This window comes from Sinocyclocheilus grahami, unplaced genomic scaffold (genome assembly GCF_001515645.1).
Source record: "Sinocyclocheilus grahami isolate Dianchi unplaced genomic scaffold, SAMN03320097.WGS_v1.1 scaffold692.1, whole genome shotgun sequence".
Taxonomy (NCBI): domain Eukaryota; kingdom Metazoa; phylum Chordata; class Actinopteri; order Cypriniformes; family Cyprinidae; genus Sinocyclocheilus; species Sinocyclocheilus grahami.
The window spans coordinates 209,939-237,548 of record NW_015505871.1 but is presented as its reverse complement, the minus strand read 5'-3'; the positions used below and the strand labels follow the sequence as shown (position 1 = coordinate 237,548).

The 27,610-nt window shown below is 36.2% G+C and overlaps 1 protein-coding gene across 1 annotated transcript in view; it reads right to left on the bottom strand.

The window, feature by feature from the left end:
- Positions 1–632: 632 nt before the first annotated feature.
- LOC107559596 (inhibitor of nuclear factor kappa B kinase subunit beta) overlaps positions 633–27,610 on the bottom strand; it is a 29,276-nt gene continuing 2,298 nt past the window's right edge. The window contains exons 3-18 of the mRNA XM_016243483.1: positions 20,208–20,302; positions 15,762–15,879; positions 14,259–14,328; positions 11,762–11,850; positions 11,530–11,619; positions 11,290–11,414; positions 9,399–9,506; positions 7,989–8,205; positions 7,721–7,915; positions 6,031–6,145; positions 4,886–5,009; positions 4,658–4,809; positions 3,477–3,538; positions 3,247–3,350; positions 855–904; positions 633–779 (exon numbers count right to left, since the gene is read on the bottom strand). Coding sequence (XP_016098969.1) covers positions 664–779; positions 855–904; positions 3,247–3,350; positions 3,477–3,538; positions 4,658–4,809; positions 4,886–5,009; positions 6,031–6,145; positions 7,721–7,915; positions 7,989–8,205; positions 9,399–9,506; positions 11,290–11,414; positions 11,530–11,619; positions 11,762–11,850; positions 14,259–14,328; positions 15,762–15,879; positions 20,208–20,302 — 1,830 coding nt within the window. The 3' untranslated portion in view covers positions 633–663. The remainder of the gene's footprint in view (positions 780–854; positions 905–3,246; positions 3,351–3,476; positions 3,539–4,657; positions 4,810–4,885; positions 5,010–6,030; positions 6,146–7,720; positions 7,916–7,988; positions 8,206–9,398; positions 9,507–11,289; positions 11,415–11,529; positions 11,620–11,761; positions 11,851–14,258; positions 14,329–15,761; positions 15,880–20,207; positions 20,303–27,610) is intronic.

The window sequence follows — 27,610 nt, the reverse complement described above, 5'->3', positions numbered from 1 at the left end:
GGGTTTCTCTCGCAGTTTACGGAAGAGCTCCATGGCCTTCACCTCGCTGCAAAACACAACACAGCTGAGTGAGAGAGCGCGTGCAGGTCATTCAGAGAGTCTAAGTCAGGTTTTTGAGTTGTGACACTTTGTTTGTGAGGTTCATCATGACACTGAATCTTGAGTTTAATTTAAATCCTACGGTATCATATCTGATAGGCCTCTAAATGATCAATATGATCAAAACTTTGTTGAAATTGGAAAAACCTGTCACACACAGTCTACTCCATGCCTTCTGTCATCTGATTGATAGTTTAGACTTTTTTATCAAGATTTTAAAAGATTTTTTTTTTTTTGGATAAATGTAGGGGTGGGAAAGTATACTCTGTAATGTTATATCATTTGATATGCTGTAGTGTTCATGGGGGTTTTGTAAGAAAATTAATAAAAAACAAAGTTGAAAAAAAGAAGGAAGCTTCCTACACTCTAAAAAATGCTGGGTTGTTTCAGTATGGACTAAATTTTTAACCCAAAAGTTGGGTTAGTCCAAATTTGACCCAAAGTTGGGTTGAAATAACCCAGCATTTTTTAGTGTGTATGTAGACAGCGGGGTTTGAAACAGAGCATATATTTCAAACCCAGATGTTGTGCCAGCAGAGAAGTTTAATGAAATCTGATGAGAAACTACACAGAAGCCGACCTCAGGTGTGTGTAAAAGTCCCGTAACTTCCTCTCGTAGAACTGCACGGCCTGAACCACAAGTTTGATCACTTCTTGACAGTCGCCCATACTGCGCTGCTCTGGAGACACAAAGAGATTTCCAGATCACGTGATGGATCGGCTTGTCCTGAGGAAGATGAGAACGTGTGTCTTACCTCTGGGTTTCTCTCGCAGTTTACGGAAGAGCTCCATGGCCTTCACCTCGCTGCAAAACACAACACAGCTGAGTGAGAGAGCGCGTGCAGGTCATTCAGAGAGTCTAAGTCAGGTTTTTGAGTTGTGACACTTTGTTTGTGAGGTTCATCATGACACTGAATCTTGAGTTTAATTTAAATCCTACGGTATCATATCTGATAGGCCTCTAAATGATCAATATGATCAAAACTTTGTTGAAATTGGAAAAACCTGTCACACACAGTCTACTCCATGCCTTCTGTCATCTGATTGATAGTTTAGACTTTTTTATCAAGTTAAAGGGGTCATATGATGATTTCAATTGTTCCTTTCTCTTTGGAGTGTTACAAGCTCTTGGTGCATAAAGAAGATCTGTAAAGTTGCAAAGACTAAAGTCTCAAATCCAAAGAGATATTCTTTATAAAAGTTAAGAGTCAGCCACGCCTACCTAAAACGACTCGTTCTAACACGTCCCCACATATCTAGGTCACGATGTGGGAAGATTTGCATAACACTACTACAAAGAAACTACTTTGTTTGGTCTTCCAAAAGAGGACACGACTAGAAATCAGTGGTTAAGTTGTATTTACAACGCTGTTCCAGAACACTTCAACCCAAATATTCAGATGTGTGCAGCGCATTTTATGGAGGACTGTTTCCTGATCCTGGGAGAGTAGAGTACAATGCCAGCTGTTCTGACTCACAGACTGTAAGTACGGTTTTTTATATTTAAAGAGTTTTTATTTTTTTATATTTAAAGCAAGTTTTTTTAGCAGTGTAGAGTAGCGCTTGTTGTTTGTCATTTCTCCGATCACAAATGCAGACATGGTTTTATGTTTACGTGGCGTGATGCAACGCAACGCGTAAAAAGACAGTATAAGTCATTATAATCAGTAATTATGTCCCCACTGGATGCAACAAATGCCTCGTTTATAATGGGTTTTAATGTTTTTGTCTCGTCGCTCCGGCCGGACACGGCATCAACACAGTATGGTGAGGGGCATAACATTTCCGTCTCACGCTTGAGGTATTCGTCCAATCACAACACACTAGATAGCTGGCCAATCAGAGCACACCTCGCTTTTCAGACCGATGAGCTTTGTAAAAATCGACGTGTTTCAGAAAGGCGGGGCATAGAGGAGAAACAATAATGTACAGTATGTGGAAAATAATGTGTTTTTTGAACCTTAAACCGCATAAACACATTTCATTACACCAAATACACAACATAATGTTCTTTTTTAGCAACATCACATGACCCCTTTAAAGCTATTTTAGTATAACTGTCTAAACTGTGCGTCCCAAATAATGTTCTTTTTAGCAACATCACATGACCCCTTTAAAGCTATTTTAGTATAACTGTCTAAACTGTGCTTCACGTGTCTTTTTGCAGTGAAATATTTACTGATTATTATGAAGTAAACATAAGAATAACTTTGATATTGTTAGTAATATTTTAAGATGAACACTTACTGAACTGAAGCAACTTAGGTTCACTTTAGTATTCATACATCATTTTTTAAGAAAAATCATATTGAATGACTGATATTTATATCACTTTATATCAATATCCGCTGTACTGTTATAAAGATCTCATTGATTTACATTACGATCAGAATTTCATCTTACTTCAGCATTTGCACCAAATTACATGTTTTTTTTGCTAATTTTGGGTCTCTGAATAAAACAGCAGTTTTTTCCTTCATATTCTCACAATATCACATTATGTGAGCCATAAAAGCATGATCTATAAAATATAAAACTATATTATTGTATTTAAGATGAACACTTACTGAACTGAAGCAACTTAGGTTCACTTTAGTATTCATACATCATTTTTTAGAAAAATCATATTGAATGACTGATATTTATATCACTTTATATCAATATCCGCTGTACTGTTATAAAGATCTCATTGATTTACATTACGATCAAAATTTCATCTTACTTCAGCATTTGCACCAAATTACGTTTTTTTTTGCTAATTTTGGGTCTCTGAATAAAACAGCAGTTTTTTCCTTCATATTCTCACAATATCACATTATGTGAGCCATAAAAGCATGATCTATAAAATATAAAACTATATTATTGTGCCATACTCCGTGGACCATAAAAGTTTTTTTTATCGAATATGAAATAAATATTGTATTTAATATTTCAGATTTTTATTTTAAACACCCTTGCAAATGTATGAAATATAAATAATTTAACAAATATATTAATATCAATACTAATATTATTTATTTTGTGTGTGTGTGTGTGTGTGTGAGTGAGTGAGTGTGTGTGTGTGTGTGAGTGTGTGTGTGTGTGTGTGTGTGTGTGTGAGTGAGTGAGTGTGTGAGTGTGAGTGAGTGTGTGTGTGTGTTGATTTACAGCGTCTCTAAAGCCTCTCCACTCCTCCACGGCTGTCTCTGCAGGTCCACGATATCAGTCTGAAGGGTCATCATCTCCTCCTCCAGCTTATTCACGTCTTCTGTCTGACACACACACACACACACACACATACACATTACAGCGCTAAAACACAGGTTACAACAGTACAAACATTAGCTATGATCACTGGCACGGATGACAATATGAAATCACACACACGCTCTTCTTACCTGTCCACAGTCCAGGGCGGTTTGCTCCATTTCTCTCCAGACACTCAATAATTTTTCAGAGGCTGGAAAACATGTAAACATCTAAACTTAGTGTACACTTGTTCTGAAAGCAATGCTAAACAGAATTGAGCGCCTGTGTTGTGACTTAAATTAGTCATAAATGCTTAGTATAATGTTTGATTCATTGTTTTCGATAATAAGAACAGAGACAGTTTATATAGTCATTTGTCGGGATGTTCCCCTTTTAAGAAAACATTTCCCATAATGCTGTTTAGTGCTGAGAGTGTGTTATGAGAAGTGAACTGATGTGTGTGCGCTGCTAAAGTGAACTCAGTAAATCAGTTCTTTTGTTTGACTTCAAGTCGTCAGTGGTCATTATGGCTTGCTAAGCAAAGAAGACATGACAGCCTGTGTGTTTGGTTATGTGTGGAATTTCATACCTATAATACTGTTTCTTCAATATGCAGTACGTACACTGCATGCAAACGAAGTATGCAGATATTTTTCACATGAAATCTGGAAAAACCAGATGACCTACTACTGCTATATCCCTCAATGCAATGCACGGACCCTCCATTCCCAGAGTCACATATGAATAGGACAGGATGTCAAGTGCTTATTTTATAATAATAATAATAATAGTAAAATAATTAGTAGTTAATTAATTCTTTGGAAAGGATGTTAAGTGTTGTTAATAATAATAATGATAAATAAAATGAATGAGTTAATTATTTAGAAAGGATATCACATGCTTTTTTAAACTAATAATAATAATAATAAATTATTTAGAGATAATGTCAAGTGCTAAATAAAATAAAAAAATACTTATAATAATTAAATAAAATTAATTATTTGGGAAGGCTATCAATCAAGGATATAAAGGGATTTTTAAAACAATAATACAATAAACAGATATAAATGAATTAATAACTGATAATCAAAGTGCTTTTGAGTATCTTCCTTGCCAATTATTTGATTAGAAGTTAATATATTTTTGCGTAAAATTAGATTAAATTACTTAAAGAACATTTTAATTTCTAAGATGATAACTGGACGCCCCTCAAACATGCGATGTCATGAGGTCATGTAAAACTTTTATAATACTCTTCCACATACTATTTCTAAACAACAATAAGCATTTACAGTGTACACTAGTATTTCATTTTGATCGTGTGTGGTACCGATGCCCGTCGCTCTCTGCTCCTGGTATTTGTCGATGTCGATGTGCAGACTGGTGCTGAAGAACTCCAGCGTGGCTTTTAACCTCTGGTGCATCGACACCATCTCGTTCTTCTGCTTTGACAGCGTGCCGTTGTGTCTGAGGAGACTCATGCTGGAACAGAGAGAGAACGGGTCACTTACAGCCTGTCACATCAGCGTTAGCTCGTACAGAGCGCTTCTCGTCTTACATGGCGACTTTCTGGCCTTGCTGCAGTCTCTGCCAGTCCTCCTTCAGCGCGCGGATGGTGTGCCACGCTTGACCCCACGTGCGTCTCTGGGAGCTGTAGGGCAGCGAGCGCTTGGGCTCGTTCTCTGCGTCACAAAGATCAGTTTAGATCAGTTTAGACTGATCAGATCAGTTTAGGCGCCCTTCTTATTTACTGCAGTAATGAACAGTATTGTTATTGTAGGCACGTTAAAATGCCTTGAATGATTTTTGATAATCTATTAGGTGTTATTCAGATTTTTTAGAATGCTTGTTTTCCACCAATCGGTCATGTAAACAAACCCAGCATGAATGAGTAGTATGGTAGGGAACGAGTGTAGGAGACCAGCTGAATGAAAATGCAAATTCACTCTTAGAGAAAAGCAGAAATAATGCGGTTTGTCCTGTAAACAAAACATGCTGTGCTACTTTCTGATTCAGACACGTGTGTCACGGAAAAGAGAGGAAGTCAGACCATATTTATGTTTTCAAACAGCCGATCCAATTTTTGTATTCACTATGGTGTTTATGAAATGATGCAACTACTTAATATTAATTTTCAAACATTTGTGTATGCATAAATATTTTTACATTTTAATCTGGACTAAAACATAGCAGATAAAATATCTGAAAAAGTTTTGATTCTTTAATATTTTTATTATTATTATTATTCTGTATTTTTATGTTTTATTGTGTAAATTTTTTATATTTTATTTCATATTTATATTATTTTATTTTATTTTATTTAATGGAAGCCTATTTCTACCACATAATATATATATTATTTTGCGTTATATTATATTATATTTATATATATATATATATAGAATGTATATTTTTCTATTCTGTGTCAGAAAAAGGCTTCCATTAAAAAATGAAAAGAATATAAAATAAAAAACAACTCTATATATATATATATACAGTAACAGAAAAAGATTATATCTCACAATTCTGACTTTTTTATTTTTTAGAATTGTGAGAAATAAACTTGCAATTCTGAGCAAAAAGTTGCAATTGTAAGATATAAACTCTGACTTGGAATTCTGAATGGCTTTCTCACAGTTCTGAGTTTACATCTCAAAAGTCAGACTTTTTCTCTCTGAATTCTGAGTTTAGACAGTAACTCACGGACGAATCGGATGTTCTCAGGAAGGACACGCGGCGTAAACTGAGGCTCGTAGCTGTAGCAGGAACGGTCAAACAGGAAAACCAGCGGCTCATCTGCCCGCCGAGTGTCCATCATCTAAACAACACAAAACAATCAGGATGATATCAACACTCTAAATAAACTGGGTCAATTAAATCAGCTTGAATTTTAAGAAAGCTGCTGTTCCACCTAGGGCTGTCAAATAAAAATTCGAATTTCGAATATTCGTCGAATTTAAAATAAAAATCCACATCCGAATGCAAAAAACGTTGCATTTGAATTTTAGGTGTGCGTCAGCCTGCCTTATCAGTGGGCGTACAAAATGCGACGACGATGTAAGTGCCGTTGCTTTTTAATGCTTTTTTTTTGCCTATCCAGTTGAACCCACTAGATGCGGCGCTGCTACGTTGTTCATTCAAAATATTGTGGAAAAAACAGAACGTCAGTGCGGAGAAGATCTTGTTTACGTCAAAACTGAAACCAAGCCGTTCACACACAAAATTCACACAGAATTTTTCTAGAGGGACATCTATCACCGTAGCACTCGCGTCTCACACAAGAGAGCCACATGTTTAGAAAGCCGCGTAAAATTTATGTAAGTTCAACTTTTAAAAAACATGTCTCCAGTAGGCTTGCCGTGACAGACGGTGCTGACGGTGATACCGGTGTTAAGCCGCAACACCGGTTATATCACTTGCCCACCGCGGCACTGACCCCCACCGTCGTTTAGATTTTTTATAGTAATAAAAATCATTTAGTTCAGTAAAAGAACAGACACTACAATTAAAAACTGAGCGCGACTTTATTTAAACTTTGTGTCATTTATTTATTTTATTTGACATTCGTTTTGCTAATAAACATTCTACGTTTCTTATTTATTTGGTTATATATTATAAATGTTTACTTATTTCCAGTTTTGTATAGGCTAGCGATTAAACTTTATGTAAGTTATTTGTTATTTTATATTAGGCATAGCCTGCCCTATAGCATGGTGTATTTTTATTTGTTTTGTTAATAAATGTTCTATGTTTTCTATATACGTGAGTTTGACGTTGTATTTTGTTGTTGCATTCAAGCAATTGACGCCGAACTTCCGATAATTCGAAAGTGAAAGTAAAATGTGCACGGCGCTTTTAAGCTATTTAAAAGCGAAGGAAAGCGAGGAAAAGAGGGAACGCCCCCGCGGTGATACCGGTATTACCGGTGTTGTCACACCTCGATTAACCGGTGGGAAAATTTCCTCACCGTCACAACCCTAGTCTCCAGACTTTATGGCGTTTTTTTTTCTTTCTTTTCCATCCCACTGCATCTCATGTTTTTAAATGAAAAAAGTACTGTGTGATTGGCTTTCGTTCCTTTGTATTAAACTATGCATACATGATGCTGTTTTGTTTATAATCGTTTAAGCAACTTAATTAATTATATTTGGTTTATAAACACTATGCACTTTTTCACAGATAGTCAAGTTATTTTATTGCTTTAATAAATGTGCATTAGTAATTTTTTGCTCGATGCGCCCTCTTGTGGCCTCAGGAGAGAAGCCAAAAGCCCCCTAACTGAAATTATGCCGTTTAAATTTGAATATAACTTGAATACTGATAATATTTAAATGCAAAATTCGAATTTAGATTTTCTTAGCCATTTTGACACCCCTAGTTCCACCAAACATACGCTATAATCGATTGCACATTGCGTGACGCTGTTGTGCGGCTCGAGCGCAAGCCCCGCCTCCAGCAGCAGCTCCTGATTGGCCGGAGGAATGCGAGCGTCCTGCGCGATTCGCTCCTGGAGGGATGCCACGTCCTCCTGCGGCAGCACCGAATAGGTGAATATTTCAGCAGAGGTCATGTTGAGCACGTGGACCAGCTGAGGAGACAGAGACCATCGCATTAGACATGTTTACATGTGACACTGTGATCACTCCATTGACGAGAGCTACCTTTAGATTCAGAATTCGGCTTAATTCATCGAAGCAGAAACAGGAAGCTTTCGGAGAGTCTTTGCTCCCCTCTGAGCTGCCTTCTTTACTGTCCTCTTCCGAGTCTTTGACCCCGTCCTGACTGTCTTGGCTCCGCTTTTTTAAATCTTTGCCTCGCTCTTTAGGTGACCATCTTAGCATCATTTGTAGCCAGCTCTCCAGTTCACCAGCTAACAGTCTGAAACACATAGTTATAGTTTGATTATCTACGTGGGCTACATTTTTATTATGAATTTGTTAAAGTCTGCATGAAATCAAAATTAACAATATTTATTTTTTTAGTGCACATTGCTAGCCTTAAGGTCAACGATTAATCCGTGCAAGTTAGTCCTCTAAAAAAAATTGTTCGTCTTGGTAATCTTTAATCAAAATCCCGAATGGCACTCCTTCTCGTTTGACGGCTTCGGCAGAATTTGCTTAATCACGACCCTCCAACCGTTAGTTTGCTGCGAACGAAAGACGAGAGGAGGAGCTCAAAAACAAAACCCCGCCCTCTACTCAATATTCAGTTTCAGTTGGAAAGACGTCACCATACTGAAATAAAGTCGGAAGTAACTTCCGGTTCCGGCGGACTTTAATATCAGAGTTAGTATCATTAACTAAAACCAAAACCATACAAGAAAAAAAAATCATTACTTGAAACGAAATAATAAAATATAAAAAATTATAATTATGAATAATTATAAAAAACAATTAAATATAAAACTCTAACATTATTTTATTTCAGCTAGTTGCCAAAGCAATATTTCTCATTTTTGTTTAGTTTAACTTTAAGTACTAAAATAACTAAAGTAAAATAATCAACTATATAGACATATTACAAACTATTAAACAAAAATTTTAAAACTTTGACTAAAATTAAAGTGAAAAAAAAAAAAAATTAAATCTAACTAAAAATATGAACAAAAACTATAACAGTAAATCAATGATACTTACTTTCAGTAAAAAGTTGCTGAATAATTTATATTTTCATAAAAATATGAAAATGACTAATTTCTGAAACTGAAGAACTTTGCAACATTTTGTTTATTACGATCAGCCGCTTTAACGCAATCTGTATTGTATTAAGTACTATATAAATAAATGTGACTTGATTCCGTTTACTTATTAAGACATTCAGTTTCTGTTGCTGTAACCAAGTGGGAGAGGAAAAATCTAATTAACCAATAATATCACAGACCGCTTTCATGATCCAATCAAATACTGATGGATAAAATCAATCAAAATATACAGTCCCTGTATATTCAGTTTCACATTACAGATTGTCATTTAACAGAATCGAATGCATCATACAAAAATCCAGTAAAAAAACTCGTAACATTTCACATTCTTAGTAACAGATCCACTTGTTGATGTGGCCACGGGACTCACTTGTTGAGGTTGTGAGGGTTCGGGAGGTGTTTGGAGAATCGAACTTCTCCCGTCAGATCCTCGTAAACCACAATATCATCCACTTGTTTCTGCAACAGCTTGCTGTGCCTGAGAAAAAAAGAGAGCAGTGAAAGTTCAAGCGAACCTGGAATAAATTTGCAACACACCCTTTAGCGCTGGCGTCAGTCTTGATTTTTCGACGTTCTCAGATGTTATGTTTTAAAAACAGTCCATGTGGTGAGAATACTGGAGCGTGGCCAATCACAGTACAGAAATCTCTGGGAAAACAAACTGCTGAAGCAGAAATATTATCTTTACTCAAACATAAAATATTAGAACAATAGTGTTTCATGGAGGTTTATGAAGGTACTGAACTCTGGCTCAAGCTGTCAGGTCATGACTTATGAAAAGCTCTGCTTTTGTTTCGTGTCTTGCTGATGGTGTACATTAATGAGGAAAAAAAATTAACTTAAATGATTTTAGCAAATGGCTGCAATATAACAAAGAGTGAAAAATTTAAGGGGGTCTGAATACTTTCCGTACCCACTGTAGATACAGAATTTAACCGATCACGCTAAGGCTGATTTACACTGATTTTACACTGGCACTGAATCAAGTACACACATGCCACCACTGCTACATTAGCAAAAAAGAAAGAAAAGTAGTTGTTTTTTTTATATATATTTGTGACCTTGGACCACAAAACCAGTCATAAGGGTCTTTTTCTTTTAATTGAGATTTATGCATCATCTGAAACTGAATAAATAAGCTTTCCATTGATGTATGGTTTGTTAGGATAGGACAATATTTGGCTGAGATGCAACTATTAGAAAATCTGGAATCTGAGGGTGCAAAAAAATCTAAATATTGAGAAAATCATCTTTAAAGTTGTTCAAATGAAGTTCTTAGCAATGCATATTACTAATCAAAAATTAAGTTCTGATATATTTACGGTAGGAAATGTACAAAATATCTTCATGGAACATGATCTTTACTTAATATCCTAATGATTTTTGGCATAAAAGAAAAATCTATAATTTTGACCCATACAATGTATTTTTGGCTATTGCTACAAATATCCCCCAGCGACTTAACACTGCTTTTGTGCTGCAGGGTCACATATATTTAATAAAATTATTATTAATTCATTATTTTATAAATCGTGCAATTTCCACATATCTGCATTTCAGACTTGCTCAGTTACAGATAACCTTCCTTATCAGCCTGTTTTATTTATTTAAAAGCAGGATAGGAAGCCAGATGCTCTAGAACAGTGGTTCTCAGTAAATTTCCAAGGCAATTTTTAAAAATAAAGATATTTCTCTTAATTAATCCCCTCAACAAGTATTTGATTTTCTTTGAAGAACCAGGATTCCCACAGTCTTGGAAAACTGATATATATATATATGAGGAAGCCTCATTGTAAAAGTGTGATTTTTATACCTGGAAAAGTCATGGAAATGAATAAAATGGGAATATTTTATAAAGAATGTCGTTTTTTCTAGTTATGCCAAGCTCTAAAATATTTCGTCAAGTAGAAGTTGTGTTTAATATTTTTTCCTCGGTTTAGAAGAGTGGGAACCATGAAGAACATTCATCTTATGAAACTTTTGGAAAACTGAAATTTAATGTATAGAAACTACAGTTTCCAAATATAAAAAAATTGCAATAATAATAAAAATAGTTTACTATTGAAAAAAATAAAATATTAATTACAGCAGATACATAAATGAACAATATTATTAGCCTACATGGTGTTAATTTTGTGGACAATGGGGAGCCTTGGAGTCCAAAAAGGTTGAGAACCACTGATCTAATAGAGAAACATCAAATCAGTGTATCAGGCCTTGCAGTGTAAAATTCTGCTACAGACAGCTGAGGGCATAAACACCATTGCACGGGTTGCCAGGTTGGTAGAAAAGGCCTGAATCCTGTGATGCACTCAAACACCAGCGTCCCAAAACTCCAGTAATCCACTGCCACCGTGTACTTCTGCTGTTCTAACAGCTCAGGGGCCTGAGAGAGACACATAGACAGCAGGAGAGAGAAAGAAATGACTTTATAGCAGTATAGATGAGAGTGGGAACAATGAGAAGTCTTGCATTTTGCACAGATGTAATATCATACTCACCAAATACTGCAGCGTCCCAACAAACGATGTGCACAGGCTGCTCTGGTCCAGCTCTTTAGCGTAACCCAGATCTATGATCTTATGAACCAGCTACAGGAAAAAATGCAGAAATGCATCTTTAATTTAGCAATAATAGTACCATCTAAATATTTTCAAAATACAGTTACTGCAGAATAAAGGACCATTTTTTATTAAACATTATTGCTTAGTGAATCCGTTTTTTTACACTCACCCTTTTTTCTCCCTGTTGAAGGACGATGTTTTCTGGTTTGAGGTCTCTGTGAATAATCCTCATCCCGTGGAGGTACGTCAGTGCTGAGGCTAGAGAGAGAGATTTTTAATTAACAACTCAAATATGGCCTTCTCAAATGCTCATGCATTAGTTATATTCACATTGTAATGAGATAATGAATAGAATTTTAGACACAAATGCTTAGTCAACTCGTGCAGGTCCAGAATGTACAGTGTGTGTTAATGTGTTTTCTTCAAATGTCTGTCCTGATATAAAATGTCAACACTTTAACTCATTTTAACTACCTTACTCAGCAAGATTTCTTCAAACTGTTGCCAAAAGATGAGGAAGAGTCTTATTTTTGTGCAAATATTAAAAGACAAACTGATAGTTTCACCCCAACGTACGCCATTGGTTAAACCAGTGTCACTGCATTTACACTTTTTAGGAAGTCATACAACTAGTGATTTATTTATAGTGACTCAGATATGTCAAAGTATTTTAACACTGACAAAATTACTCCCGTTTTATAGTTCACCCAGAAATGAACATTCTGTTATCATTTAGTCAAACATTATTTCTTCTGTGGAAAATGATTTTTATTTTTTCCCCCCATGACTTTTGTGTTCTGCAGAAGAAATAAAACTATACAGATTTGGATCAACATAAGGGTGAGTAAATGATGACAAAAAATGGCATTTATGGTGGACTGTTCCTTCATTAAATCAAAGCCAGCACTCTCACTGACTGCCAAAGTGAAATTCCAAGTAAAGTCAGATTATTTCTCTAAAGGCTTCCCAATAAACTCAATAATCAGGTCACGTAACAAAAGCAGTCCATATTACTGGAACCATGACTTACACATCAACTGACAGACAAGCACTAAGTTCACAGAGATCTTTCAGAACCGCAATGTTTTGACCGAAGAGCAGAAATTGAACAGGATGAGTCCAGTGACTAAATCCAGGTTTTCACATGATTGTGATTTACCAGGAAAATCTCTGGCGGACCACAGAGTGACGTTAACATAGAGTTGTGTACGGCACAGTGACACGTATGACCTTTCTTTAGATCCAGTTTGAGCTTGATTGTTCTGGATTGAATGTAAACTAAGCGAATCCACTCACATTGGATAATGAACGCCACTTATGGCTTGAAATGTCACATGGTTTGTTAATTCACTCTCATCATTTTCTCACACTCAAACCAGTATGTTTTTTTAATGAGATGTGCATCATAATGTTTGTATGCTAAACATTAAAATATATGGCAACTAAGTTCCTGTTTCCCAGCGCTTGTTATCCTAAAAAAAGCCCCCACAAATCTCACATCTCTACTAGAGTTTAAATTTTGTTTTTATTTCAACACCCAAGTGAAAAAAAAAATACTAAAATGTATCTGAGATACATTTATTTCATGTTCAGTACTACAAATACATTTACATATTTATGTGCTTAATAAAATACCCTGCAATTGTATACTTTTACTCTGCTAAACTGGAACAACTCATTTTGTACTTTAATTGTGCAGACATAGTGCTGAGGTCCAACTTAAAATATACTGAAGTATATTTTATTGTGCTAAAGTGGAACTATTGCAAGTATACTTCAGGTACACTTGCATTTCAAGACTGATATTACTAAAATATCATGCAATCCTCACTAATAGTGACATTAAAACACATGTTAGGCTTAATATTAAGAAATGTGCATTGTGCACAAGTAGTACTCCAAATAAAGTTTAATTATGATTTTTATATCAACAAGTCTCAAATGATTTGTCAATAAATAACGTCTGCAATCGAAAGTCTCAATATGAACTCAATGAAACTCTATACTCTTACTGTATGACAACTCTTGACTCATTTGGGTCTGTTTTTATTTCTACTGAGGGGTTCTAGGAAAACTGTCTGAAGCGAAGTTGGCGGTTAAATGAATCATGGTTAAATTAAGCTAAACATCTACATAGAAAATCAAGTCATACAGGTTTGGGATGACACGACAGTGAATAAATGATGACAGAATTGCCATTTCTGGATTAAATATCTATTTTAAATCTATAATTTTGAGTAGAACTCCCACACCATTTCTGATGTGTTTTGTTTCTCCTTTTCTTGCTAAAAACGTCTTACACTCTATAACGTCAGACTGCTTCTCTTGGGTACTGTGAGTTTGTGTGTGTGTAGACATCTGATTAGTCTGATTCATAGTCTCCAGCACTTTCAGCTGCAAATCTGGGTCAGATATTTGACTCGGTTTATATTCTGACATTTACAAGAACAGATCCGACACAAACTCAGCTTCAGCAGAAACGTAAACAGACGCAGCCACCGCACAGGCGTTCGGCTCGCATATGTTCACCTGCTCACATGATGAAGGCCAACTAGTCTGGCTGGCCGACTCAAAACTGTGCTGGAAAACCTGAGTTAAACAGCTGCATGTGTTGCGAATGGTGGGAATAACATTGGATTTCCATTGGCTGGTGTCTGCGGACTCACATATATCTTGAATCAGTGTGAGTACAGCAGCTTCTCTCATGCCACAGCAGTTCTCAAGCAGGTTCAGATACTGAAAACACAGAGATTCATTTGATATTAACATGCAGCTGAACAGAGCTGCACGATTAGCAGAAAAAGCGATTTTTCTGATTGCAAGTGCAATTTAAAATGTGCAAAAAATCCAGGTTTGCTGTGCTTGTTTGTGATTACAGTGTTGCTCAATTGCAGAATCTGCGAAAATGTTAATCATTTTGACATTAGATGGTTGGCGCATGTTGTGTTTCCAAATGCAACTCAGAGCAGATGCAGAGAAGGATTTAGTTTGAAGCAGAATTTACTAAACCGAATTGCTCTGAGACACCAGCGGATAATGAGCTGCTGGTGTGTACATGAACACAGTGCCATGCTTCACTCTGAAACATGCAGTGCATACACACTACCGGTCAAACGTTTGGGATCAGAAGGATTTTTTTATATTTTTTACAGGAGTTTCTTCTGCTCAGCAAGGCTGCATTTATTTGATCAAAAATACAGGAAAACACTTTATATTGTGAAATATTCTGATGTAAAATAAAGTTTTTCTATTTTAATATACATTAAAATGTAATGTATTTCTGTGATGCGCAGCTGAATTTTCATCATCATTACTCCAGTCTTCAGTGTCACATGATCTTCAGAAATCATTAATATGCTGATTTATTATCAGCGTTGAAACAGTTGTGCTGCTTAATATTTTTTTGGAAGCTGTGATACTTTTTTCAGGATTTTTTGATGAATAAAAAGTTAAAAAGAAGAGCATTTGTTTAAAATAGAAATCTTTTCTAACAATATACACTACCGTTCAAAAGTTTGGGGTCAGTAAATTTTTATTCTTTCTTTTTTTTGAAAGAAATTAAAACTTTTATTCAGCGAGGATGTGTTAAATTGATAAGAAGTGATAGCAAAGATTTATATTGTTAGAAAAGATTTATATTTTGAATAAATGCTGTTCTTTTTAACTTTTTATTCATCAAAGAATCCTGAAAAAGTATCGCAGTTTCTCCAAAAAATATTTGGCAGCACAACTGTTGATAACTCTAATAATAAATCAGCATATTAGAATGATTTCTGAAGATCATGTGACACTTTATACTGGAGTAAAGATGATGGAAATTCAGCTTTGCATCACAGAAATAAATTATATTTTATAGGATATTAAAATAGAAACCATTATTTTATATTGTAACAACATTTTGCAAGATTACTGTTTTTTGTCTGTATTTTTGATCAAATAAATGCAGCCTTGATGAGCAGAAGAGGCTTCTTTAAAAAAACATTACAAGTCTTACTGATCCCGGTAGTGTATTTATTTATTTAAATGGCCTTTTAAAATTTTTTAATTAATCCAGCCCTACAACTAAACTATTAGAATATTCATATACTATGTTATTACTATGCTACATGTCCAAAAACCCATGCTATCACCATAGTACATGCCCAAAAGCATTTCTGTAAGCGCCACACCTTGCGTAGGTCTCCTCCCTGGCAGTACTCCATGGCCAGCAATGGCAGGTCATTTGTGGCCAGTTTCTGGAGCTCTTCTGGAACGTCTCTCGCCGCAACCACATTCATGTGATTCAACCTGCAAGAAGAGAGACGTTTCATCGTAACGTGCAAACAACAGAGAACTCAATGTACACGCAACCCTCTCATAATCAGGGTTACATAATGTCATTATTAAAAATGTGCTTGTAATATTCAGACGGCTGGCCGGCCCGGCCCTGCCCTGCTCTGCACGAACCTCTTATAAAACACACGCTCAGGACAAAGAGGAGTAAAACCAGATGGAATCCAGGCAACATAACAGGATAACTGCAGCGGCAACACCTAAAACTATCATCTGAGAACATAAACAGCTCATTTTAGCCTTCACAGGCAAACATTCTGACATAACTGCTGTAATAACAAATATTAGGTCTTGAGTAAAGACGGGTGACTTGCATATATTGCATCTTTTTGGCTTTTCTTTATCAGCATCCAAACTGAAAATGTGTCACAATTTTAATTTCCTTCAATTATAATCCAATGCTTTAATCTCTTACTGTGCTTGAGATCTCCTCCTTCACCAGTTGTGTCGATTCAATAACTGAAATTCAATTCACAAACTGTATAGTCCGCAAAACTGGGATTAGTGCATCACAAATCAAGCATGTCACGGGTGCCTCGAGTCCAAATTTGATGCCTATTCTGAACCCAAAAATTAAGTAACGATGAATTTTAAAGTTGGCTTTAAATGGAAATTCTAACAGTTTTCTAAATGCATTTTGTTGACCTTACTGTGAATGTTTAATTTTTTTGAGCATGTAATTTTTAATCCAAAATCTCAATCTTCCAATGAAATGACAAACTTCTCTAATTTTGTCGGCTTAAACTTCACCCCTTTCAGACCTGCCTCTATACAATCAACAATCGCTGGACAGAACCAATTCCTCCAGTCTTTATTTTCTTTTTCAAAAATCTGGCTTACCTTACAGAAACAACTGACTGTCACTATTTCCATCACATTGTGACTTTAAAGGCAATTTCTTTAAACTCTACACATGCAAACACAAATTGTAACTTTAAGACATAATTCTGATTCGGTTTCTGAATTCTGATCATTTTAGTCCTGGCAGAATGTCCCAATATTGCTGTATTATCAGCTTTATACAGCTTCAATATAAGTTGTTGTTTGTGTATTGTAAACCTGTAAAGTAGCTAACCGCATTTTCAAAAGGTTACACTGCAAAACATCATTCTTTATGACTATTTTCATCTTGTTTTCCAGTTAAAATATCTAACATTCCTTAAAACAAGATACGTTTACTTAAAAAGTAGCACTGCATCAAATTGTATCTTCAATAAGAGGGTATTTTATCTTGGCATCTGCACCCGGCAGATTTTTTTACTTCTTTTTTTTTTTTTTTTGCTCGTTTAAACTAAAAATAAGTGACCTTTTCCATTGCAGCAAGTCAAAATACCCTCATATTAAAGATCCATTATTTGAAAACTGTTACAATATCTTATGTAATGTTGCTTTTTGTTTGAAAGATTCACAGATATTTTAACTAGTCAATAAAAATGTACTTAGAAGTCGTTTTAGCAGTGTATCTAGAGTTTCAGTGTGGTTCCTCAACAATAGCCAGTGTTCAGGATGACCAAACATTACATCAATCAGTGCTCTGAACCTTAATCTGAGAAAGATCCTTATGACACAGACAGCAAAGATTCATCACAAATGGTATGTTATCGTTACATGACCGCTCACGGGGTTACAGTGGACACGTCAGAGTCGAACACGCTCTGAGAATCACTGCTCAGTTATCATCACGGGTGACTTTAATCAGACTGCGTGCCGTTTTGACGTCAGTTTATTTCTGAGCTGTTGCCAATGCAGTCAAATACCCTGGAAAACATGATGGGATTCCTGTCCCTCCACAGCAAAGGGTGAGCAGCTCCAACTGAAGGTCATTTCTGAGACTAACTCTGATATCATCATAATTAAGGCTTGATGATCACTGAATGTGTGAAATAGAGAAACTCAGTTGGCCTGGGTGTGTTCCCCAAAAACATCTGTGTGTGTGTGTGTGTGATCGTTGTGGTTTGGCTTTATACACTGAGCTCTACTAGATGCGTTTGAGTCCAGGTTTGTGGCTCACACCAAGTCTGGGGACAGCCTGCTATAAATCTGAAAAAAAAAAACAACATGTCCCCTAACCCCTCGCGCTTGTCACATAACCACTGCGGCCTGGTTAACTAGCACAATCCATCCAACCACACCGGAACGTCACAGAAACCCTCACACTCTGACACTCGGTGAACTTTAACTATTCAAATACATATTAAACAGCTCTAGGGATGGTTTGTGTGCACCATTTAACTCTTTCACAATGTGTAGATTAAATTTAGTATGGATGAAACCCAGATTGTGCTGGAAAACTATCTAAAACTATAAAAACCACAGTAGTATTACTGAGGACATTTGCCTTGGTAATGCTATGATGATCTTTAAATATGCGTATGTGTGAATATGGTAACCATTCAGTGACATGGAATATATCAAAGTACCACAAAATTTACCCTTACTGTACTATGGTGCTTTTTTTCCACTGGAAGGCGCCAAAGATTGAATATAAAAAAATACATAAAATGTGGCAAGACTGCACGATTATGTAAAAAATAATAATCAAAATTATTTTGGTAAATATTGAGAACATGATTTATTTACCACAATTACTCACTGACTTGGGAAACATCATGCATTTACTGAATTAAATATAAATAAATAAAAAGAACAGTGGATTTTTAATAGTGGATTTCCTTGAACTTTAGTTCAAGTGCACTATAATGCACTATCATTTCATAAATATGACTGTTTTTGTGTCACGGAATGTAGTTTTAAGAGTTTTTTAGGCGCTAATGTACTTGTTTAGACTTCAAATATGCAGTTTGTTAATAAAGATAACATCTATTTGAAAATTTGCTTTGACATTTTCAGAGATGTGAGCTCCAGGGCGTCAGCGGCCGTTCAGTGCTCACAAACCCGCCGAGAGCTGCCTCACCTCGGAAATTTGCCACTATTTCTTTCTTTTGGTCATACCAACAAAACATTGTTCTAATTTGAATCTGAAAAAAGACTCATTACCCCTTGGCTAACTACTGGTTAGTTAGACTAGTTCTTAATAACATACAGTAGAGGCTAAATTTATGTACCTGGCCCCAGGGTGAGTAAATGATGACTTAATTTTCATTTCTAGCTGAACTAACACTTTAAACTCAAAAATATCTGGCAGAGAAGGTACAAAGAGAAACAATTGTCCCCTATTGTCACTGACATGTTGTGGAGAGCCTTCAAAAATCAATATTTCTTCATAATAGTTTGCATGTGTTCACACCCAAATACGCCTTAATACAATAAGCAGTTTCCAATAAAGAACTGGACATGAATACGGCCACAACAAACTCACCCCTAAACCACTAACAGGAGGAAAACCTCCGGAGAAAGCCAGAGATGCACTCGCTCCTAATTTAAGATGAGCCTGAAGGTGTTGTGACGGCGCAAACCAATGCTGCGGCCACAAGACTGGGTCACATTTTACTACTGCGGTGTCATAAATTCATCCCTCTTTGTTTTGCTCAGAGCTTTTGTTCATAAAAACATATATAAATAGCCGAATAACAACGGAAGGCATTGCGTGGTCGCTTAATGGACTGCACATTAAAACATGGTAAACAGAAGAGATTCAGTGGGTGAAAAAGGAAAAATCCAACGAAAATAGTGCTTTCTCTTTAAAGAAGCATTAGCTGTGACGTGAAAACCAACATAATTCAGCCCAAAGAAAAAACAGATGTAGTTATTACCAGAATTACTGTTAATGGGTCATAGGATACTCTATTTTCATTGTTTCATCACCGGGAAATCTACTGACAGAGTTTGTAGAGTTTTTGCACCAAAAACAGTAATAGTTTGTTTTTAATGTACATGTTCCAGCCTCTCTGACGCTGATCAGACTTCCATGTAAATGTCTCTTTGCATCTGTGTGTGTGTGTGTGTACAGGTTTATATATCCTGGTGGGGACTTAAACCTGAATACACACAGAGTCATGGGGACTCGTGTCACGGTGGGGACCTAAATTGAGGTCCCCATGGGTACAAAAGCTTATAAATCTTACAGAATTATTTTTTTTTGAGAAAGTAAAAATGCAGAAAGTTTCCTGTGAGGGGTAGGTTTAGGTGTAGGGTTGGTGTAGGGCAATAGAAAATACAGTTTGTACAGTATAAAAACCATTAAGCCTATGGAGAGTCCCCACAAGGATAGCTGACCAGACACGTGTGTGTGTGTGTGTGTGTGTGTGTGTGTGTGTGTGAGAACTGTAGTGACCTACAGGTGGCAGAAAACAGGAAATTGATTCTGGACAGGATATACTCACCTCTTCATGATCTGAATCTCTAAACTCCATCTGCCCTTATTCTTGGGGCTGAGCTCCTGCCGGCACTGTTTGATAGCGATCTGATTGGCACTTTCCTGCTCACACACACACACACACACACACACACACACACAAAGACATACCAACACATGTTAGTAAAACATGACAGACAAAAAGCTAATTCATAGTTAAAAATAACAGTACCATGATAGTAATTCCATGGTATTCTGATGCGGCCACAAAAAATGGTAAAGTGGAAATTATCCAAGGCCGTAGGTTTGATTTTGGCATTGGTGGGGACATAATGGCAGAAAACAGGCATTTAACTGTTTGATCAAAATTATTGCTAGGGACAGTTTAGTAGTCGCTGGATATTGGTAGGGACATGCATAGCATTCTACATTCTTGAAAATCGTAACAAGCGATGTCCGCCTTTGGAAACTATAGTTCTCTCCTTAAACATGAAGAGGTCAAAAACAGATTAAAGGGTTAGTTCACCCAAACATGAAAATTAGCATGTGATTTACTCACCCTCGGGGCATCGTAGGTGTATATGCCTTTCTTCTTTCAAATGAATCATATCGGGGTTATATTCAAAACTGTCCTGGCTATTCCAAGCTCTATCATTAGAAAAATATCAATATTTCAAACGTAATAAACACTTTTCTCTTACTTCTTTTATCTGTCACATGGTTATTTTTCTTATGAAAAAGGAGGCCTTTATTCACCCCCCGGAGCCGTGTGAGGCACGTTTTATTATGAATGCGCGCGCTTTATTTGTAAACACCCGCTGACTGCAAAGATAGAGCTTGGAATAGCCAGGACAATTTTTAATATACCCCCGATATGATTCGTCTGAAAGAAGAAAGTCATATACACCTAGGATCCCTCGAGGGTAAGTAAAACACAGCCTAATTTTCATTTTTGGGTGAACTAACCCTTTAATGAGTTACCAAATTTCACAAACAGCCTTATAGACATAATTTTATTTATTTTTTTTCATTTACTTTTTTTCAAACAAACTTACACTTCCATCAAATGCACATTACACATTATACCTATGAATACACTCATACATAAGCACACCTGTGTCTACACTCACACGTACATATCTAAATGTGCCCATATATACAGACAATTTTTAATATAACCCCGATATGATTCGTCTGAAAGAAGAAAGTCATATACACCTAGGATCCCTCGAGGGTAAGTAAAACACAGCCTAATTTTCATTTTTGGGTGAACTAACCCTTTAATGAGTTACCAAATTTCACAAACAGCCTTATAGACATAATTTTATTTTTTTTATTTTTTATTTTTTATTTACTTTTTTTCAAACAAACTTACACTTCCATCAATGTGATTTCTGAGAAGGCATAATAAAATATTTTATCAAACTTTTCCAGCCAAACTCCCTCCATTTCTGTGCCTTAGAACATTTCCATTGATACTTCCATATTATTGTCCATTCCTCTTCTGTTATAACTATCCCTCCTTCCTTTTCCCATTTTGTTTTTATATAAGAGGTTGAGTGTGCTTTAAGGTTTAATAAACATTTGTATATGCATGAGACAATTCTCCCATGAAAATCTGATTTATATGCTTTTCTAAATAATTCTATTAAGCCTGTCTTCGTCTCAGTCACATCCTTCATTTTTATCTTAACAAAGTTTCGCATTTGTAAGTATCTATAAAAGTCTTGTGTTTCTAATGTATGTTTCTCTTTAAGTACTTCAAAGCTGGCTAGTATATTATCTTCTATTAAATTACACAAAACTGTTATCCCCTTATCTATCCAGTCCTTAAATCGAGTATCTGATCTGTTTGGTGTAAATTCAGAATCATATGCACACCATTTAAGAGGCACAATTTCTTCTTTTAGTTTATATTCTGTAATAATAGATTTCCATACCGTAAGAGTGCAATTTACCCATGGGTTATCAATAGATTTAATGTGTTTTTGTAAATTGCTATCGGCCAGGATTGCCTGTAGAGGGATCAAGGATATTTTCTGCTCCATGTTTTTCCATTGAGCCTCGTAAAATGGATTACACCAGCATATTATGGCTCCCATCTGTGCTGCATTATAGACATAATTTTAATACAAGTCAGTCATTAATGTGAGTTGCTGTTTATGTCACTCTTTTGAGAAAGATTCATTCACTTGTTTGGCAATGTATACGCGCGCTGAAATTTTCTCTGATTTTTTTTAAATGGTCATTAAATAATGTAATTTGTGTTTCCTGCTAGCTAAATTTCACAAACAAAAATTTACCGGCTCTAAATCTCTCTTTTCCTTATTCAAACTTGATCTAGACAAGTACTTGTTAAACTATACAAATTAACCATGGTTTTTCTACACTAACCATAGTTTAACCATGTTATTTGTGGTAAAACCACGGCTAATTTTCTTAAGGGATTTCTATTTGTGTGTTCGTTGTTTCTTTCTTTTTTCTGTTCTGTTTTTATAACTTTACTGCCTTAATGGTTTGATCATTTGTACTGTTTAATAAAAAAAAATCTGAAAAAAAAGAATCACGATACACGCATTCCGATCTGAATCAAATGATTCACGAACCCGCACCGAAGTCCCGCTCTGAATTTCTGATCTGAATCAAAAGATTTGCGCTCCGTAGTTCCGATCTGAATAATGATTCGCGAACTATCATTTCAGATCGGGACTTCCGAGCGAGGATCGCTCTAAACCCACTCCAAAGTCGCGATCTGAATCAAATGATTTGCGACATGGGAAGTTCCGATGTAAATAAAACGATTCGCGAACCTGCTCCGAAGTCCCAATCTGAATCAAATGATTCGCGAAATGCGTTCCGTTTGAAGCAATTCAAAACAGTGAACCATTTTGCGACGCAATCGTTTAAATGATTCGGTTTTTCAAATCACTATATCTGCTTTTTAAAGGGGTCCTATTATGCTCTTTTACAAAGTCTTGATTTTGTTTTGGGGGTGTACTAGAACACGCTCTCATGCTTGGTGATTCGAAAAAAGCATTATTTTTCACATAATTTACATTATTAAAATACCTTTCTCGCCATCCTGGCACAAACGGCTCGATTAGTTCCAGCTTTGATGAAGGTCCGCGTTCCGAAAAACAAAATGTGTTGTGATTGGTTAGCTGTCCCAGTGCGTTGTGATTGACGAACAGCTTAGACGGTGTTTCAGTACTGCCACGCCCCATGTCTTTCAACAAAAGCTTTTGGCGAATCCGGCACTGTACTCCCTCATGTTGTGGAAGCTGTCCTCAGTAAAATGCGCAGCACACAATAGCAAATTGGGTTTATAATGCTCAGGAACAGAGTTAAAAAATAAATTGCAACCCCTGTTTCCTGACATCATCCGCTTTTGGAAGCCCAAACAAAGACGTTTCAGGTGGTCGCGCACCGGACGAGAAGCGCACCGTTGCGCCACGTCTTTAAAATTCAAATATATTATTTTCTATGAGTGTAGGCACACCGGCGGGGCCGTTCAGCATCTGTCCGCGGCACCCAGCTACGTCGTGTTGTACTTGTAAGAATTGTTCTAGACTTGCCGACAATTTGATGCTACAGCACAGCAGCTCTTCTTCTTGGTTTTCTCTGATGCACTAGCTCTGCAGCAGCACTTCTTCTTCGTCGTCTCGTCTGATGCGCTCACTCAACCAAGCGTTCTAACCACAACCTTGCCCCTCCCCAACCCCCAACCATTCCAATTTCCGTAGGCAGGAATTATTTGTAATGATATTCTAATGAGCCGCTTTGTGACATCACAAAGCCCGGAAAACAAACGCTGTAGTCCAAACAAGCCGTTCGTTGTAGTTCTTGAAAAGGGATTTTTTTTACAAACTAAATATCTCCCTTTGGAGTGGACTTTGAGATTTGTAACTTTCTAGATCTTTTTTATGCCCAAACATACACACTACACACTGACTAAAATTAAAAAAGTGAAAAAGCATAATAGGACTCCTTTAAAATCTTTACAAGTGATGTCTAAATTCAAAAATAGATGGATCTGGTTTTGGCTAGTAATTCGCTTGAACTGAATGATCGAAGTCACGAGTTTGAATCAATCAGAGCGGTTCCAGCGTAAATGACTCACTCAATTGAATCAGTTTGTCTGTTCCTCTGCTTTTGGCGTCTTCAGCCATGTTTACACGACACTGTCTGTACTACTACTGGCTTAGCTCGCTAGTTTTATGATATTAACGGAAATAAGCAAAAAAAAGTATGATGTTTATAAATAAAATACCCATATTTCCATTGCAAAGATAACATCCAACACAAATCTATACAAACATTTTCAGGTGAGGTAACTGGTTTACTGCTAACTTGAGAAAACATTATTAATATGACGAGCTGCACCTCAAAGTAAATGTTAGATGAAAACACACTGCATTATAATCGAGTTTGTAGCTTAATTCACTATATTTGAAATAGTTTGAGCACTGCAGTTCAGTTGGTCACAGTTCAATAGGAAATCAGTTGAAAGCATTAAAGTGAATGTAATTATCAGTGTATACTGTAATAAATATTTGAAAAATTATTATTGTATCTGATTGTATTAGTCTAGAGTGATAGTCGATGTAAAAAGAGCAAATGAGAGAAGCACATGAACAAAACAGCATAACAACATTTAGCTAAACTCTTGGACACCCTGTGACCCTTGGAGCCTAATGTGAGTTTACAAGCATATAGTAATAAATGAATGATAAATGACAGATGATAAATGCATGAGTGTCTCTGTGACAAATAAAGAATTACGTCGTACAATCGTGAAATTCAGAGAGGAAATCAAAAAGGCGGCACTTGAATTCTATCTTGCCCATTTCCTATTTCGCTTCCTTTAGTTCACTTGACTTCTCGTGACAGGAATTATGACGACCGCTGACATCATGCGGAAACGGGAGAAAGAGAGAAACCAATGCAATCAGGTGAGTAAGCGAACATGATGCACTGCATTGAATAAACTCAATGACATCGCGTCAAGAGTCTTTAACTGCAATGACAGCTCCAAACATCTGAAAACACTAGTGAAAATGCTTCTGCTATTCATTTATTATGATTACTTCATTATTCAAGCTGGTCTTTTTTGGTCTGGTTTGCACCAAACCAAAGTGTTTCCACACTGGTATCAGTGAGTGGTCACCAACATCCGCTTCACCAACACCCTGATTATTAGTAACATGGCATGATGACATACTACTGACCATAAAAGGGTGTGAGTCTGAACTCAACCTGTGCTGGACAGGATGCACAGACAATAAAACCTAGTCTTCTGATCTGTAGATTCGGATCTGACCCATCCTTGGGTTTTTTTCACCTGTTTTATGGTCCAGCAGGTGAAGATGGTGCATGTGTTCATTTAGTAAAGTACCAGCACATCTCTCTATACCAGTGATGATTTACCTAGCAAACAAACTGCAACTAATTAAAACTGTTAATGTTTAATGTACTTGAGCATTCCTTAAAGACGACACGACCGACCGTCATGCTCAGTAAACCTCTTTAAGTGTGTGTGTGTGTGAATATATGCCAGTTTCAGGCAGTGAGTGATCATGAGGTCACCCGGTACAGGAAGTGGGACACAGCAGGTAGATGCATTTCCTCTTTCATGAGAACTTTTCATTGTTACAATCCCAGTGCTGTAAAAATTAAAGAATGGGAATCTGAAGTGCCTTTATTTTAAGACTTTCTCACACCTTTATCCAGGATGGGGTGGGCCGTTTACCGGCAGACCACCAAAAAAAGAACTGTGAACCCAATTTGAGGAACAAATGAACATGATATGTGACTTAGTTACATGGTACATGATCAACATCCTTTCTTGATCCTGGAATAGCATTCATATTGAAATATCATTGTCCTAAACCAGGATTCGATAACCTGTTTTTTCATGAAATGCCATTTTTAATTTTCCTAGTTAAACACTGTGCCATACTACAACCTCATTGATATAGTATTAGAGTTTTTGTTCATATTTTGAATTAGATTTCGTTTTATATTTTCTGTTTTAATTTTAATGTTTTACTATAGATTTGTTATGTTTTTGTTGTTTTTTATTACATTTTAGTTTGTATCGTGTTAGTTATTTAGTACTTCAACATTATTAACATTAAACTCTTTTTATTTCAGCTATTTTTGTTTAAGTTTTTATTTTATTTCATTAATCACATTTTTATGGTTTTTATGTTAATAATAACCCTGACTACAACCTTGAATTTTTATATATGCATACATGTATAATTGCATAAACGCATGCATAAATACATTTTATAATAATCATTTATAAAAGTTTAACTGAACAATTAACACATTTCAGTTGAAACCTGAACATGATTGTTTATGTTATCCATGCATAACATGATAAATCGCACACTTACATAGAAATAGAGCAGAATGTTAAATATTTCTGAAGCAATTTTCATAAAATGTTTTATACTTTTGAAGATCCTAAAAATGTGTTTATTTTCAGGTTTAAATTAGATTTCAAGTAACAGATTTCCAATATCCTCCTGAAGCATGAAACATTTATCACAAATTAATATAATAGTGTGCATATCTCCACACTAAAACTGAGCATCTGAAGCCACATATATACTATAAAAATACGGGTTTCACAATGTATTTGAACAGGAATCAATAAATCAGTTTAATGCACCAGCTGCACAGCGGACAGTAAACGCACACTGACGCACGCTGAATGTCACGAGAACGGCTTTACAGTCATCTACTTCTGTTTGTCCAGTCAGCCTGATTCACTTATAACTCAACACTTTAGTTCTGTTTTCACAACATTCCCAACTTCATCATGCCATAATTCAGTCCTCAAATAAGCGTAACATGAAAAGTTGATAAGAATGTTGTTAAAACCCTAAAACTAATCTGCCTGCCTGATATGAATATTATTCCAGCACCCGCACGGATGTTGATCCAGGAAAATGTTCTAGTGTAAATCATGGTAAAGAGATAGTTCACCCAAAAATAACAAATTTGCTGAAAATGTCCTCACCCTCAGGCCATCCAAGACGCAGATGAGTTTGTTTCTTCATCAGATTTGGAGAAATGTAGCATTGCATCACTGAGTATGTTTACATGGACAACAATATTCTGATTTTAACACGATTAAGACAATACTCTGATTAAGAATCTACCATGTAAACAGAGATTTCTGATTACCTTAATCCGGCTAAAGTCATACTCGAAGTAAACACTAATCGAATTAAGACGTGGAGTATTCCTATTTTAGTTGCATTATTGAAGTGAAGTGACGTGACATGTGGCCAAGTATGGTGACCCATACTCGGAATTAGTGCTCTGCATTTACCCATCCAAAGTGCACACACACAGCAGTGAACACACACAAACCGTGAACACACACCCGGAGCAGTGGGCAGCCATTTATGCTGCGGC